Below are 18,564 nucleotides of genomic sequence, written 5' to 3' on the forward strand. Positions count from 1 at the left end.
TTTTCTACTTCCTATTTTGTAGAAGGGACCTGAATTTCAAAACAATCTGAGTGAGTAGTCATCCTCATGCGTAATTGTCTTACCAAATATTATATTGTTTTCATTTCATCTTTGGAACAAATGCTATCTTTAGATTTTTTTTTGTATGCCTTTTTATTCCATATGTTAAGTATAACATCAGTAGAACAGGCTATAAAAGCCTGTTTCAAGGTACCCACAGAGCACTGACAAGTGATGGTGCTGGCTAGCCCTGTAGTTTTTCATCTAAATAGAGCACATACACTACAGGGACTGAAGTTGGATTTTATTCTGAAAACTAATTTATGGTAAAGTACTATGTTTATTCCATGCTGAAAAGAGAAGAAAGAAAACAATGTTTTGGCTGTGGATTTTTCTTCAGGTGTAAGAAAGATGACTCCACAGCCAAATGTTGTTTTCTTCTCTTTTCAGCATGGAATAAACCTATTACTTGTTCCTTTGCAGTCTATGCATGCTGTCGCAGCTACCCACCTGAACAGTTTATAATAAGGCACCCAGGATTATATATCTGTTGTCTGGGTGTCCTTCAAAATTATTTATACTTGAGATGACGGAAACAAAAATACTTAATAAATTCTTAATTTACACTGTATTCATAATAGCATTGCACGGAACAAAGTCATTTGTCATAATTTCAGACATGTCAGAAATAAGATTTTATTTAAAATAATCTGGGGAATGAATACATGTCACACTGTTTTCTATGGAGTTTCTATCCTTTTCTGTTGTGTCATAGAAGAACTCTTGTTAATCTGCTGATCCATGCATTTTCACGGATAACCACTGGTAATTTTTCCTCATAATTTACTTCTTCATTGTTATCTGAAAATTATACATTGCACTTCCTAGGACTGGGCTAAAAATGTCTTCATGGAGTTCCAACTTGCAACATCACACCTGAAGATTTGAAAAAAAGATGGGCTGAAGAGTGATAGTTTACATTTACTGGAACCATTTGAAATTGGGGGTGAGTTTCCCGAAAGCATTGTAGCGCTGAGGACATCGTAAACTTGATCTTAAGATGTATTGTTAATGTACAAGTGTTTCCCATCATATCTAAACCATCATATCTAAAATAGCACGTTAAATCCTTCGTGATCTATGTGCTCCCTGACCCACTCGTTAATCACTAAGTGCTTCTTAAACTGGCTACCTCTTGCACCAACCTTAGTGACAGAGATCGCCAGACAGAGCACATCCAAGTCACGTCATGACAATTCTCTGAAAAATTAGAATAATAAGATTGTATATTAAGGATTGTGATATTTTGTTGTACTATGTAAGAGGAAATTGGGGAAAAAACATTTATTTATACAGTTATTTATTAGTTATACTGGGAAAATTTCATATTCATAAGTCAAATGGTCCAATAATACACCTTTTTATACTTTTGAGGTGGAGCTGAAATTTAACTTAAATTCCATAAAGACTAAAAAATACTAAAGCAAGGAAAACATTTGATATATGTAAACATATAACTTGGTTACATAAATATTTACCTCATTGCTGCTGGCAGTTCATTGTTTTTTTGTTCTGTTTGTTTTCTTTCTTTTATCTGTATTTTCTCCTCTACTTGTATTTGTAAATTTGTTATATTGTAACAAATACACCCCTGTGTATAACAGGAAGCTTGGCAGCCCAGGCCGAAAGAGTTCTGCTTTTGCTCGGCTGGCAAGTTCCCTGTTGCATGAAGCAGGAGACCCAGGTTCGATCCCATGCGGTGGTGGGATGAACTGGGGTGGGAGCGACGAGAGCACATGCCCAGAGAACCCCAATCCGTTGGAATACATTTAATTAAAAAAAATAAAAAATGCTAAGTTTTATACTTGACTAGATAATATGATTTTTATGATGAAATGCAGTAATGCATTATTTAAGTTAAATCATTGGGCCTTATATTTATATTTAAAGTTCGAATACCATTTTATGTTCTGTCGTGATTGTTGACAGTAAAGCTTAGACCTGCTTGTTTTTAAATTTGATTATAGGTCCTGTATTTGTTGAGTGACACATGCCAAGCTTAGTAGTTTTTTCAGATGTCATGTTAATAAGACCAATTAAAATGTAGTTCCAATACACCCAATAACTATAAATAACAGTATTTTCTCATGAAACACTGATTCTTAACAATGGCAGCATGCCAAAAAATTATTGCTTTAAATTAAAGACGCCGTGCAGTATGCATACGCTGTCCACAGTCAGTCTTGGTTTTCTTTTACGGCATGTCAATTATTTATTTTATTTTCTCTTAGAAACAAATGGTGTCTCATTTTGTGCCTTTCTATACACTTTTGTTTAATTGGTTAATGATGTCATGTTTACTTCATATTCCTTTTCACAAGTTTATTTCATCCCACTGAAGGACCAAAACCGACACCATATAATGAAAGTATTGTCAATCGATTATTTTTCAATCAACTTGTGATGCTTTTTGTTAAGCGACTTCAGGGGCAGGGTTAACAAAGAAGTACTTTATACTCACTTGTAAAATTGCCGATTAAGAAGGGTTTTGTGAAACGCACGTAAAAGTGGCACATATGTTGTGTATACATCATAAAGTTGCATGTTAATCTCTAAGATTCATCATTTTCAGGGAAACTCACCCCGGAACAGTTAATTAAGAGGCCAGGTCCATTCTCAAGGACCCCAGGCAATCCCAGTCACAAACTGTTTTCTCTCCGGTAAACGGTACCGAAGCATTCGGTCCAAGTCCAACAGACTACGGAACAGCTTCTACCTCCAGGCAATAAGACTGCTAAATAGCCAACCTGCAGCTCCTTTAGCAAATCACCTGTAATGGCTACATGGACACACAGTTTTCACTGTATTCAGCATAACCGCACTACTTGTATATATTGTATACACCATGGACACATAGCAGCTCTACTCATATTGAGTTTATTAAATTTCTATTACATCTATTATTATGTAACCTTATTTTCATAACCTCAATTTTGTGATTTTTGTGAGCCCGCAGAAAAGAGATTTCATTGCCAGCAACTACTGCTGTACACTGTGTTGGTGTGCATTTGATATATAAACTTTGATTTGATTTGGGTGCCACATTGAATCTGGGGTGGCTGTCCTTTCCAGGGAAGGTAAGAGAGGTGGAATGCCACGTTGTCCTGTTAACAGGGGACACAGACAGGCAGGCAATAACTTGGACAGTTCAGTAGGGGGGAGAATTTCCTTTCAACTAAGAAAAACGCTCAGCCATGTGTATGCTCTCTCGAGGCACCAGTTCTGTAGGGGTTTGGGCATTTACTGGGACAATTATTAATTGTGGCAGTAAATCACGAAATTATTCTTTTAATGACCTTAGAATCCAACCATGCGGTATAAAACAACGCACACACACAGGTACTAATACACGACGATACATTTATTAATACATAAAATGTGCATGTAAACATAACAGATCTTATCGTGAGGGTTAGCAGAATACAAAAGATATATATTCATTCAGTTACGAAGAGGACATACATTCAGTATATCATTTATTTAGACCTTTTCAAAAATTAACTTGTTACAACTTCTGCATTAGATACTCAAAACAAGTACATAACTCTTAGGAATTAAATTGATATCAACTGGTTGGGATAACTGAATTCTCAAGCTGTAATGCAGTGAAGTTGAATACTCATCCAATCTCTGGGGATTCAGATCTCCTGCAGGCACAAAGAAACAGTCACAGGCTTGTTGCTGTCCAATCCGCGCTCTCTGGCTCGGTGCCAGGCCATGCTGTGCGGCTTGCGACGGTGCACTGCTGATGCTCTCTGAAGACCGGCTAGTTAGTGTTGGCTTTAACTAGCAAAGTTTGTGCACAGGAGAAAAGTCTGTGGGTCCCAGCAGGTCAGGAAGAGCACCGGTTCTTTCCTGATGAAGCTAGTTCTGAATACTGATTCAGCTGTCCACAATTCTGACCTGTGAGGCTTGCTGCTGATGCTAACCTTGGGTGGATCCCTTGGTTAGGCTGGCAACCTCCACTCTCGACTCTTAGAACAAAGCAAAGTTCTGGCACTCGGACACACTGGCCGTTATGTGGAGTCTCTGGATGGTCAGGAGGCACGCTGCGAGAATGTCCTGCGCTTCCCAACTGTTCTGGCCTGCGGGCCGTCCTGCCCTGGAATTGTCTCGCACCCCTGGAATTCTTCCAGGAGCTCTGTGTTGCCTGATTTCATGGGCATCAGGGACCCACGTGGGTTATTCGGCCCTACCAGTCCCTGATTGGTTGATTAAGGTGAGATATGAGTCACTTACTCTTGACACTTAGGAATGCAGTCCAGATGTCCACCTGGCACTCCCTAGACAGATAGGCGCCAATGGATGACCATTGATCATGATAGCCAGGCTTAGCTAAGTGCATCCCCATTTGGGAGATGTCCCTCATCAAAAGAAACCTTAAATCAGCCTGCATGAATAGCTTCTCTGTGGTTGCACCACAGAGATGAAGAGAGAGAAGGGGCTCTACTGGCAAGGGAGCAGAAAACTGAATTATTGTATTTTAATAAGCCTTGCTGCTACACATCTATAATCTTTTTGTTCCTCTGAATTCATCAGTATGTTTCAGGATTAGTATTAGAAGAAGACATTAAACATTCATTCTCTACACGCTGGTGTTTCTTTTTGAGTTACAATAATCTCTTGTGGTAGATGCAACTATCAAGAATGTGTGTCAAAACTCATGTTAGAGGTAAGCAAATTGCAGTATCCTGTGCTGTTTCGGCATTCTGAATTTAGCTCTTGACAAAATCAATAGATGACTCTTGCAGTGCATTACATACTGTATAGCCTCATCTGTTTTAATACTTCTTTAAATCCACTTATAGAGTATTAATGTGGAATTATGTAACTAAAATGGAATTTTGGAAGCTGAAATAAAAAAATAGCCGAAGTATAATAACTTTCCAAAAACATTATTCACAATATTAGTTTATGAATATGAATGTTGTTTCCATATATTGTGATTATTTCCAATCAACCTTCTACTCCACTTTCCCCTTTTTTATTTTGAAATGATCTGTTCCTACTCTGATTCATCAATTACATATATCCCCTTAAATATGAAAATGTTTTTTTTGCACATTTTAAATGTAATTATATTAATTTGAAATTACATATTACTGTTGGCAACTTACCTTCATGTTAATTATGGTACTTATAAATGTATTTGCCTTTAATAAGTAGTATTTTAATTACATCTATTTTGATTTGTATTACACACAAAGAGGAAAATTATCTAATTTACTCAAATTAACATTTTCATTTAAATGTGACTTTTTTAATAAAAATGTTTACCAAACCGCTTTATACCATACAGCGTTGCGGGAAGCCGAAGCCTACCCGGCAAACAATGAGAGCAAGGCAGGGTACACCCTGGATGGGGCACCAGTCAGTCCCAGAGTAAGTGCAAGCCAATCATACATGGGGACATGGAGGCCAAGGTAAAGGCCAAAGGGGGGGGAATTTGGCCCGCACACCGGGATAACCCTACTCTTGTCAAGAAATGCCCGGGGATCTTTAATGACCACTGAGAGTCGGGACCTTGGTTTAATGTCTCATCCGAAACACAGCACCCACTACAGTACACAGCATCCCTGCCACTATATCGGGCATTGGGACCCACACAGCTTAGCTTAAGTGGGTAGCCAGTTGTAGGGTGATGTGGCTGCTGGCTTGATAAAAATGTAGTACTGCATTTTTTTGTTATTTCATATTTAATACAATGTTTAAAAGACTCTCTTTATATTAAAACAAATGGGTCAAGGGAATATCCATGATATTCGAGAGCATTGGCATTCATTTCCCTGATCCCACTCCAAAATGTTTCCAGCAGGTGGTGGAAAGCCACGTGAGAGGCTTTTTATCATGTAAATTGACCCATTGTTGTGTTTTACTAATTGACAACAGGTCAGTGAGTAAATACTGAAGTCTGTTCAGTTAATGTCTGTATTCTACCCTTTTGGGTCCTGGGTCTTTTTAAGCATCATAATCTAGCTAGCAAGTGTGAGAATCCTGTCATAGAGAGACTAAAGAACAGAGTATAGAGTGTACTCAACAAAACATAATCCATTTTCCTGGTACTTTACCACGCTAATGCATTTTCTTTGCATAAAATAGTACAATAATGATCTTTTAATGCAGGAAGGTGCTTATTGATTTTAATTAAATCACAATGTTTCAGCTGTGGAGACGTCTTCGGGTGTGACACACCTGATGTATGTAGAGAAGGGTTGGGCAACTAGCAAGAGACTAGAGTTAGAAGAAGAAAGGTTGCAAGGTGGGAAATAGGAATATAGTCAGGTACTGAGGTGCCAAGCCATGTAGAGCTTTAAAGGTGAGCACATGGATTTTGATTTAGATACAAAAAACCATATAGGAAGCCGGTGCAAGGCATTAGTGGGTAACTTTCTGCTTTTGTGCAATAGGAGGGTTTACTGAGGACTGTTCTGCCTCTGCATTTTCATTGTGTCTCAGACCCTGAGCCAACGCAGCAAACACCTCGGTTCCTTGTTTTGGATTGAAGCGCTTGGTTAGATGCTTGATTTGTCCCTAGATTTTTGAGACATGTCAACAATCACTTCCAAGAACCATAACAATAATGGGCTTTTTTTATCCATATATTTTTGTTAGCTGATTTATTCAACCATTTGGGACACGGTGTTCTAGCTAGCCTTTGATTTTCTTTCTCAAGCTGTTCTGGACTAGGAGCAAAATATCTTAAGAAAAGCTTATATTTTTTCTAAATACTAGTAAGCCAGATGTGTTAGAATATTGCCTAATTGCTTAATATGTTCTGTAACTTTTCTTACATTAAAAAATGATTGTCACCAATTTTTTACTGATTAAATATCTACTTTGCTACATTCCACTTTTCTTAAAGTATTCCATTAGTGTCTGCTTTTCCTGAAATCTTTGTTTCAGATTCTACCTGTATAGCTTCATTGTGAGGCAAAAACATGGTGGTGCTGCCTAGGTTGCTGGGGCCCTAGGTTGCCCATTGTGTGAGTCTGTGGATGTCTGTGTGAGCCCTGTGATGGACTGGCGCCCCATCCAGAGTGTATCCCAGCTTATTTACCAGGATAGGTTCCGACTCCCCTGCAGAGTACTCAACCCAATTTACTTTGTCACCCAATTCTCATTTTTCAATGAACTAATTACTATTTCCTTTAATACAACCAGGCACTGGCATATTTCATTAGCTCAACTCTGTTGCCCAATTCTCAGTCTTTAGTAAAATAATCACTTCAACTTAACTCTTTGCCTTTACCGAGCAACAGATCTTTACCTTTGTTTTCATTAACAAGCTGGTCTTATAAGCCTTATTATTAGCCCAGAGGAGTGGCTAATTCCATGCAGTCTATCTAAACAGCTCTTTTCCATTATGTGAACTTCCTGTGAGAGCCAATTGAAGGTTGAAGATGTAAACTGATTTTTTGTTTATAGACTAGTTGTTTAGTAATGCATATAATGATATCATCACCTATTGATACATTATTAGCTCAAGTCTGGTCCCGGGTAGATGTATGTGGTCATGGTTTATGGGTTCCAGAGTAAACAACGTTCTTCACGTATTCACAAGCCAAAGACACTGAGACCAACTCAGCACTAATTCTTATTTCTCCACTGTGTGGTTATTTATACATTTACAGTATTTCAAATTAATAAAAAGTTGTGAGGGATCAGATATCAAGACCTTGTGGAAAACAGGTTAAAAGAACAGGGACAGCAGTTTTCCAAAATATTAATTTTTGTCTTAGATCCTGAAGTCTATCACATCAGTATAATAAAGGTTATGATTTTTATAGATAGATAGATAAGACTTTATTGATCCCGAAGGAAGTTGATGTGTTACAGCAGTCCAGCCCAAGACAAGCAAAAAACAGACATCAGAATAGACAAAACATTTTAATACATACAGTAATACAAAATAAATATAAAATAAATACATAGGTGTGTGCAAAATATGCTCATAGTAACTGTTAAAACAATACAATATGTGCAAAATGTGCATAGGTATATACAAATTGAGTGTCCAAAAAAAAGTACAATGGAGCAACATGCTGACCATCGACGAGTAAATGAAGGGCTAACAGTCCTAGCCTAGGGCAGCGTTATACACCCTGGCAGCCGCCGGGAGGAAAGACCTGTGGAAATGTTCCCTTGAACACCGTAACTGGAGCAGTCTGTTGCTAAAAGTGCTCCACTGTCCAATAACAGTCCCATGAAGTGGCAGAGAGGCATTGTTCATGATGGCTGTGAGCTTGATCAGTATTTCTCCTCTATTCTTCTTATTGTTTAATTTATATTCCTCTTCATTTATTCTATTGCTCATGATTTGCTGTGCATTATCCTTCTTATTTCATGGTCAAACTATAAACTTCACAAACTATATATACTTATATACATTATATATACTTATATAATGTAGCACAGTCAAAATGTTCACAATACTTTTACAATATAGTGTCCCCATCACTATACTGGGGCCTTAGGAGCCACAGGGACCACAGGGTGAGCACCCCCTACTGATCACTGACTTTCTGTTATTGGAATTTGACTAAAAATGTTGATTATTTAATTTCTAAAGGATAATGCGTTGCATTGATTTTAGTTGCAGACTTGCAGGACATCCAAAATAGAAGTAGGATTGTGTGCCAGAGCTGCATCATTATACAGTAGAAGTGCAGTTCAAGAACCCCCCTTCTTTGTTTTAACTAATGTTGTAATTTTGAAGAAGTAGAATTTTGTGGTTCAACTGTTATTAATATACAGTAGATAGTACTGTGCTGTAACTAACCACTTTTGGATGTCTGCTGAGGTAAAAACAGTTTAACTTGTTTCATGTGTGAAAGAAAATGACTTTTCAGCAATTTGCTGAAGCACTTGAATCATGTCAAGCAATTGAATCTGCACAATCAGCAATTTTGTTAAATGTTTTCCATTTCAAGAGAAAGGTACTGCATATTTAATTCTGTTTCTGTCAGTTTGATTCTTTATCATTTTAGATTTTAATTAAAACTGTTTTCCTTTGATGACTCTGTTTCATATATAATTGCTTTTTCTCCAATGAGCTCATATCCTGTAAAATAATTATTTATTAAGAAAACACAAAACACTTGACATATTTATAGGAAACATTTATTTTAATATACATTTTGTGGTTCATTAACATAAGTTTTGAACATATGTACATCCAGAATAGTTTATTTGTTTTGTACAACAAAATCAAACTTTATTCCTTGTTTCCAATATAAAAACGTATATGTATATAAAACAGAAAGACAAAATATTAAGGTATAATGGAAAAATAGCCTTCTAGTTCAGAGGTAGTTACACTGTATAGCTGTCAGCTGTATAGCTTCCTACTTTAAAAGCAAAATTGAACAAAAGTTATAAAAATCAGAAGTCAGTTGCATCTGTATGCTTTTCAATAAATACAATATTTTTGATTAAGAGGAATATCTTTAAATGACTGTAATTATATCAAGAGGGGCGTATGTAAAAATAAATGAATTCTGGTAAAATTTAAAGATCTGTGCGTCAAGTCTTTAGAGGGTTTTCATTGTCCTTTAGGCCAATATAGGAGAAAAGGGGAAGTACTTGTGCACAGAAACAGAAGAAAGATTATGTTCCTTTCAAACAAAATATCAAAAAGCTAATATTCATCCTAAAATTCTGAATAAACAATCAATGTAACAAATTTGTTTTCAGTTGTAATTTAAACAATAATGTTAGCCACCTTGGATTTATACTTTCCAATCTTGAAAGTACAGATGCCCCAGGTTGTAATGCTACTGTAGTTTTGTCCAACAGCATGGTAATTACTGTATTTTCATAGAAAACAATGTGTACTACAGCTGTGAATGTTGCACATCTTCCAACTCAGTAGATTTGATTACCTAACTATGCTGCTGAAAATGATGGGGAAAGTTGCTTTGCTTTTATAAATTAATTACAAGTAGATGTTACTTGAGTAAGGAATTAATTTTGAAGATGTCAGGTGAAAATCTAAGTTGTGTTTTAAAACTGCTACTAGGAGGCATTTCTTTACTCAAAGGGTTGTGGACCATGGAAGAAGCTACCAATGAATGGATAAGGTCCTTGGATCAATAAACTACTAAAATGGGCCAACTGGCCTCCTCTCTTTTGTAACCCTAGGTTTTTTTAGTGTGCCACAATTTAAAGTAATACATTACCATTTTAAACTGTTTCTCTCAACTTTTGTTCTTTTTATAAAGCACTTACATGTGTACATTGTAACAGATACTGTACATTTTAAAAAGTAAGTTTCCTCAACAGTGGTCACTAATGTTAATAAATTACCCTATACATAAGAAACAGCTTTTCTTAGATCTCTAAGTACCGGGAGCACTGTAACAACTGTATACATGCACTAACAGATCAAAAGAAGTAAAGGATATAGTAAGTTCTTTAGAAATAGAGAATATAACAAGCTTTTAATGCGATTTTGTTAAAAGTGTATTTTCCTATTTTATATGTACCATAGAAAATTATTTATATATTCTCTGGATATCATTATTAATGATGTATAGTTGATCACCCTAACAAAAGAAACCTAGCTTAATCTAAAGCAAGGTTGAATGTTGTGGAGGTGATTACTTGCAATTTTGTAAACATCAAACAAACAAAATTACAAGCTTTAGATTTATACAGTTGAAGATAAAGGTTTGCAGTGGGGTGCATTTTACCATATGCTAAGACTGTTCTTTCAGGGTAGTTATATTCCATTTCAGAATTAATCACCATTCCAAGTGGCTTTTCTGGTAAAGATACTCACTTGGTTAGAAGCTCTCTCTATGAAGCTCTAATCTCTATGACTACAGATTTGAGCTAGCTGCTGACATTGACCAGAACTGTCCAGTCAGTGATACACAACAGGCTGAACAGGTAGAGAGCAGGTGGCCAGGGTTACCTTGGCTCTAAGCACAACAGCGACATTTGAAGGCAGGTATGCAGTAATGTCAGTGAGGGACATGGCTCTCCTCCAGAAGGCGCTGAAGCTCTGGTACAGGGCTGTATTGCCTGTGACACGTTAATATACAAATGGCTCAAAGGTGGATGCACCTTCATCATTCTCTTTTGTGTGGTCACAGAGTTTGTAGCTGTGTATACTGAAATGTGAAAAAGCATTATCGACAGTTCCATATCAAGTGTGTATGACTAAACATACAGTAATTTGTGAATGTAAATAAAAAAACTGACTTTCAAAGGTCAGGTCTTTCAGGTCTTAAATGACTTTCAAAGCTCAAAGGTCAGGCTTTGCATAAGAGAATCACAAGTTGAACTCAGTAAATCTTCTATGTTCATGACTGCAAATTGAACCCTATGATAGTACTTCTATTTGAACTTTAACAAGTATAATAATTAAAACAAAACCTGCATAATATGACAGTAATAGCATTTTGCTACTAATAAAATATTTTTTTATTAAAACAATTTGTTGGGTGCTGTGCATGTTCAAGAACTACTTTTGAAACAACAGTTAGCTACAGACATAGCACTATGCCAATTTTAAAACTGCTCATGAAGGTAGGAGTTAAAATTAATCAATATACAGTTACTTAAGCATAATGGTCCCTTCTTGAGTGATGATTGTTTAAGCAATTGATTTGCTACCTACTGTCCTTTGGAAAGTGTTGCATGGCTTCTAATGATACTAAATTCAGTATATTTTAAAAAAATACTAAATTATTAATGAAATGGAAATGGTGAGGAAGAGTAAATTCCATTACAGGAACTACTGCTGCTTTTCAGGAGGTTGTTCTTCATCCATTAGAGAGGGCCCTGTGCCAGAGAAAGTTGTACAGTCTTTCCTGGGGGTTGTTTGCTGTTGGCAGAGGATTAGAGGAACTGAGGAGGATGGAGGGTAATGGATTGGCTCTCGTGTAGGCAGGATACTGCCCTCAAAGAACATATCCACATCAGAGAAGGAGACAAGAGCCTGTGTGGAGTCATAGGAGCTCTTTTCAGTTTCCTCAGAAACAAATGAATTCAAGGTTTCCTCCTGTGGGGACTTGGACTTCCTGCAGAGAAGATGGAAGTCCTCCTTGAAGTGGGGGTTGAACAAGAGATAGAGAAGAGGGTTCAGGCTAGCTGGGAGGGGAAAAAGAATGAGCAAGACAGACTTTATCACCTCCTCACTAATGGGGAAAAGACTGAGAAGGGAAGAAAAGGTGAGAACGGCCACAGGACAGTAGAGCAAGCAATTGGTAAAGATAAGCCAGGCCACATGCTTAATCATTGCACAGTCCCAGACGCTGTTAAACTCTCCTGTCATCAGATCCCAATAAAGCTTGATGTAGGTGCCAGTGATCACCAAGAAGCATAGGGTGTTCATCATGATGAGGGCCACCATGAAGCCTAGAGTGGAAGAATGCCCTACTGGGAGCGGGTAGGGGAGGCAAAGAGGTGAAGATCCATATTCTCCCACTTTGAAGATGGGCAGTGCTGCTGCTGCCAGGGACAGCCCCACACAGCACAGTGCAGCTGCTTTGACACTGCTGAAGGAGGGGGACTTGCCATAGGCCCTAACACAGGACACAGAAATGCTGCACTGCACTGCTGCTAATGTCAAGAAGAGGATGGATGCTTCAGAGGCAAAGATGGAGAAGAAGCCACCGACCTGGCAGCCCAGGCCTGTCTCCCATTGAGCTCCATGCTGGGAGAACTCCCCAAAGGTCAGTGTGTCCACCAGCGCCAGAGTACCTGTGCATAGCCCAGTCAGCAGGTTGGCTCCACCAATAAAACCAATGACAAACTTGACAGGGGAAAGGTAACTGGGTGAGACAAGGACTGTGACAATTAACAGGGTGTTACAAATAAGAGAGACCAGAGCAATAGCCCACACACCCAACCGAATTACCCAGCTGTCAAACAGGTATTCACATGGCTTGAATGGGCCTAAAAAAAGGTTAAAAAAAGATCATCAGGAAAGTTGTCAATTCAAAAAGACATTTTATTTTGCATGAGGTTCAGTGCTTGTCTATGTTTTAATTCATTTGTTCATTCATTTATTAAATTTTAATTACCTGGAGCGGGAGTACATTGAACGCTGGGTTGTAGTCTGTCTTCATCAACTTCCAACTGGAATTCTTCCACCTCTACGTCATCTGAAACAAAATGCTAGAATTAGATCAAACACAGGCAAGGACATCAATTATGTCTGTAGCCAGCAATGGTAAATGCTGACCTTATTAAAATATTAACATGCCTAGCAATTAAATTGAGTTTGAATTGGTGGGAGACATCAGTACTGGTCATTTTGACTTTGGTAGAAAAATTTAAGATGGAGAGGTGTGCCAGTACTGTTCTATACAACCCTTTATAATGATATTAACATGCCATTTTTCCATAGAGATGCAGAATTAGAAAGGAAATATAGATACCTCTAGCATGAAGTGGAGAGCAGTTTAGAATTAAGATGTGTACACAGCCATTGTAGAGGCTGTTGGATGTCTGTGCATATATATGCTCTGAAGCTCATAGTGCTCTTTTTAGCCTTTCATTTCTTACTTCACATGCAATGAAACTGATATGCACTCATGAGAATGTACAACACTGATGAATATGATTGTAAATAAGGTAATCCTTTTTATTATGTATTTGTTTTACCTCTGGTTGATCCAAAGTCTTGTCATAATTTGTTGTATGTGTGTGTGAGTGTTGTATCAGTGTCTTTCTCCCTGTAATGCTGTGTTGTTATCTGTGTCTTAAAATGAAATACTGTAGATATGACTCACTAGCTGCTTGGCTTTATAATGGGCAATATTTTGAGTCACCTCTTTCTGAGTTTTGTGCTGTTGCTAGCTCCAGAAATTGTTGCAATACATTTACTGTTGTATGTAATACATGTTTTGATGAATAACTAGCTGTATTTTATTTTTTTAACTACAGTATAACAAAGTTCTTTAGCCAATTTTACTTATTGTACAGGTATGTTTCATCATGTACCTGTCATAACTTATTGCCATATCATGGTTCAAGCTTCCTGTCTGTATTCTAAATTGTTATCAAATGAGTTACATAAAGATTACAAGGCAATTCTTAAATATAATCTGTGGAAAGATTGGCAATGGGAGTGTTAATGTATCAGTGAGAGTGTGAGAGATACTGTACTACAAACACCATGCTGAAAACAGTTCTCTCCAGAGACTTCTTTTTTTGCTTTTAGTTTTAAATTACACATCCATCCACCCATTTTTTTTTAGAAAATCATCCAATTCAGGGTTGGAGGAGGGCAGAGCCTAACCCAGCAAGCAACGAGAGCAAGGTGAGGAAATGCACCATAGGATGCCAGTCCATTAAAAGGCACGCAAAAACAGTCATAGACATACACTCACACTAGGGTCAAATATTGCAGAATCCACTAAATCTAACAGTATGTCTTTGGACTGTAGAAGGAACCGGGTCATCCAGAGATGTAAACATGGGGAGAACATACAAAACTATACAAAACACAAAAATAGGTAGCACCCCAGTTCAGAATTGAATCCAGGGCCCCTGTTATTGCTATTGCTTATTGTTATTACTGTTATTCTACTAAGCAAGAACTAAATGGAGCTCTAAATCAAAACATTTGATTTATTAGGACCAGTCAGCTAATATATAAACTGAGATTATATAAACATTATATCATGTAATGTGTTCATATATAGCTGAATGTCAGTTATAATTTAATGTTGAATTTTAATTTTAAAAATGTGTTTGCTAAAATACTACAGATGAGGGCACATAACTACATATGCAATACCCTTATCAATTGTTTGAATTTGATTATGTGGTGTAACTTTCATAGCTCATTGATAAATAATACAGTTATATACAAAGACACTTTAGCGTATGTGTAAAAGATTATAAAGGTATTTTTAATGGGCTATTTATATGTATGCAATACTATAAAGGTAAGTGTTATGCAATTTCTAATTTCTAATTGATGTCTGCGGATCTTGAATGTTCAGGGTAGTTAGGCCTCTACTGTTTGTTGAATCATTACCTTGACTTACCAAAGACCAAGCTATTGGAACCTGGAAAGCTGTTGTGACACTATGGGAATACAACTACAGGAAAGAGAAGAAGGGGTAGCGTTCAAAAGAACTGTCATAAATAATAACTTCTGAAAAGTCTTGGATAAGGATAATTTCTTTAATGCACTCTTATATTTAACATATCCCTGATTCCCTGAATCACCAGTGTGAAGTCACATCACAAAAATAACAAATAGACTGAAGTGACACCCAGATGTGTATGAAAACATTTAAGAGTTATATCCCATGTTTCTTATATGTATTCTTAATTTAAGCTTGCTTCTTTTCATATAATATTTATCTTATATAAATATCAGAACAAAGTCTTAATGCATTAATATAGCTGTAATATTGATGACAGTTCAAGTAGGTAGCTACGCCAGCATTTGTAGACTGCAAAGGAACAAGTAAGGGTTTATCCCATGCTAGAAAGAAATTAATCACAATGTTTTGGCTGTGGAACCTGAAGAAACATAAGATGGACACTTATATTCTTAAATTGTGGCAGTATTATTTCAATAGCAAGAAGCTACAATACTTTGGAACTTTGTCATGTGATCCAGAGTTGTACTTAATATGCGACTAATTTGCTTAGTACAGTGGTTCTTGAACTTTTTGGACCAAGTACCACCCCTGACCAAACCGAAGCATCCAAGTACCAATACAAGTCATCTTCTCAAAGGAACCACAGAAAATCTCAATGACCAGCATGAGCATGTGCGCACACACATATAATAAAAATAACACTGAGCACTTAGATCCGTGGTTTTCAAACTATGGTACTCGGAGCGCCCCCAGGTGGTAAGCCAGATGACCCTGGAAATTTGTTGTGGGAAACTGAAAAATTGGGCTGGGTTTTCATATTTTCTATTTGAATAAATTAGTTTGTGTCAAATACGCAGCCTACATACTACGATACAGCACGTACTAATACATGAGTGGACACAGCTACTATGTAATTCTACACGCTTGTATAGGAATGCGTACTACGAACGTGACCAATTGTATTTAAAAAAAGTTATCTCCAGCAAATAGGGAGGCAGGAGAATGTCCGTGATTTTGGAACAATGCCAATTTTGTAAGCACAGGAAAGCGTGATAGATATCAGAAAAAATATTTAAGGACTGATCTAGGTTAATTTGTGAAAAATACACCGAGCATCTCTGTGTTTCGCTCCCATGCGTATGAAATAAAAAAATTCTTTTAACTTCTGACACAGACTCCTGAAACGGAAATGGGGAAAAATGCAAGCTTGTGGATTGCTAAAACAGGTAAGCCCCACACCATTGGCAAAAGAGCTGACATATTATGTGTGGAAAAAAAGCTGCTGAACAGCTCGACCTGCTGCCTTCTTCGAAAGACACAGTCACTCATTATTGATATGGCAGATGATGTCAAAAGTAAGCTGAGGTGAGCAGATGTTTTTCACTGCAATTTGATGAGTCTGTAGATGCCTTTGATTTAGCCAATATGCTCATTAATGTTAGATACGAATTTGAGGGTATGTCCCATGAGGACTTTCTGTTCTGTTCCTGACATTCAACAAAAACTACAGGAGAGTACATATTTCATCTTCTGAATGAATTAATTGAAGAGAATGACATCGACTGGATGAAATGTGGCGGAATTTGTACAGACGGTGCTAGAGCGACTACAGGTAGACACACCGGTGTAATTACATGAATTAGAGTTTCCTCCAGATATGAAGTACTGTAGACGCACTGCAGCATCCATCACGAGGCCTTTGCCATCAAGAAAATGCCTGAGGATTTAAAATCTGTTATACTCTGTTGTGAATTGTATCAAGGCTCGACCAATGAATTCACATCTACTTTTCTTGAGTAAACAGGCTCACCCCTCTCACTGAAATGGTGCTTTTTTATTTATTTTTAATTGTTGTTGTTCCTGTTGTCATTCTTTAAAGCGCTTTGAGAACCCACCTTTAAAGGCGCTATTTCAAAGAAAGTTTTTTTTATTATTATTATATTTATTATAAGTGTATGTGCGCGAGCGATCATGTTGGTCATTGAGATTTTCTGTGGTTCCTTTGAGAAGATGACTTGTAGGTGATACTTGGATGCTTTGGTTCGATCAGGGGTGGTACTTGGTCCAAAAGTTTGAGAAACAGTGATTTAGATAATTTGGATTGTACCGCCTTGTACCCGTTTTCCGACACTTGCTAACACTAGCAGTGCTGCCTGTGTCAGGTTCAGCAGAAGAGCTAGTGTCTGTGTCTAGTAGAGTTACCATACATCTGGATTTTCCAGGCCATGTCCTCTATTTTGATCCTTATATCTCCGTCCGGGGGTAATTTTCAAATATCTAGAAATGTCTAGGACTTTGACCCCATTATTTTTACCATGAAGAATAATTAACAAAAGTGATAAAGATAGTTAGAAAGAGAGAGAAACTGCTTTCTTTTGATAGTCTGCTACATTGTCTCTCACACCTTGGTGTCATAATTGTGAGATGATTTTATAATCAGGAGGGAGGGCCACAGCAAAACAGCAGAAAGTGCCATCAACATTTGCCAATGTATTCTCTCATGCCATGTTCAGAGGGTCATATTTTAAAAAATGGTACAGTAAAAGTTCCTGAAGTTCAGGATTTTGAGAGACTGTAATATTGTCTCTCACACCTCAGTGAAAGAATTGTGAGATTTTATAATCAGAAGGGAGGGCCACAGCAATACAGCAGAAAGTGCCATTACCCTTTGCTCATCCCTGGTTAATCATATATTCTCATATGCCATGTTCTAAATGTCCCATTTAATACTGCTATATTAAAATGTCTTGTAAAATGCAAGATTTTGAGACTTTTAATGATCATCAAAGTGCCAATGAATTGACGTTTTGCCTTTGTCTTATTTAATTGTTTTCTAACATGCCAGTTTGTGTTATTGTGAATTTGGAAAATTGGTTTTCGATTTTCTGAAATGTGTTTCATACAAAAATGCAATTTGGACAGTCACTATTTACTAACATATTTCCCTTTAATGAGGATATGTACAGTAATCCATCCAGATTAGTACATTTAAAAAATACTGTAGAGAGCCATCTACAGGCAAAGGGTGACATAACATCACAGCAGCAGCATTTAAAGAGCTGGAGAATAAGAAGCCAACTTCAGCCTTGTCACTAATTCTGACGTAAGCACTCAGACTCCATATATACCAAATGTCACCACTCTCTTCTTCCTCGCTCATTTTGCGCATCGCACAAGTATGGTTCTGCCCTGCTCTACTAACTTTCATATTCGATTATCCGTGGATCTGCAAATCTCCTGCTCCGACGAAGAACTTTTCGGCAGCACAGAGAATTCCCCTACGCTCCTTGACCAGCTCGTTCCTCCTGCTTCTCTTACCACCATCCTCTGGTCGGCTTCATCCTCTGCTTTTTCCAATCAGCAATTTCCAGTTCCTCCACAACATCCTTCGACTTCTATCCCTAAAGCCACTGAGCTTCAGGCCCCAGGTCTA

General features: G+C 37.4%; 1 protein-coding gene across 4 annotated transcripts in view; it reads right to left on the reverse strand.

Annotated features, from left to right (window-relative positions):
* Positions 1-9,217: 9,217 nt before the first annotated feature.
* Positions 9,218-18,564, reverse strand: part of LOC102694532 (leucine-rich repeat-containing G-protein coupled receptor 6) — a 247,502-nt gene continuing 238,155 nt past the window's right edge. For all 4 annotated transcript variants that reach the window (XM_015342092.2, XM_015342091.2, XM_015342093.2 and 1 more), the window contains 2 exons: positions 13,092-13,172; positions 9,218-12,963 (listed from right to left, as the gene is read on the reverse strand). In XM_015342092.2, the coding sequence (XP_015197578.2) occupies positions 11,801-12,963; positions 13,092-13,172 (1,244 nt within the window). In that variant the 3' untranslated portion in view covers positions 9,218-11,800. The remainder of the gene's footprint in view (positions 12,964-13,091; positions 13,173-18,564) is intronic.

Source organism: Lepisosteus oculatus, chromosome 5 (assembly GCF_040954835.1).
Source record: "Lepisosteus oculatus isolate fLepOcu1 chromosome 5, fLepOcu1.hap2, whole genome shotgun sequence".
In the NCBI taxonomy this organism is placed as follows: Eukaryota; Metazoa; Chordata; class Actinopteri; order Semionotiformes; family Lepisosteidae; genus Lepisosteus; species Lepisosteus oculatus.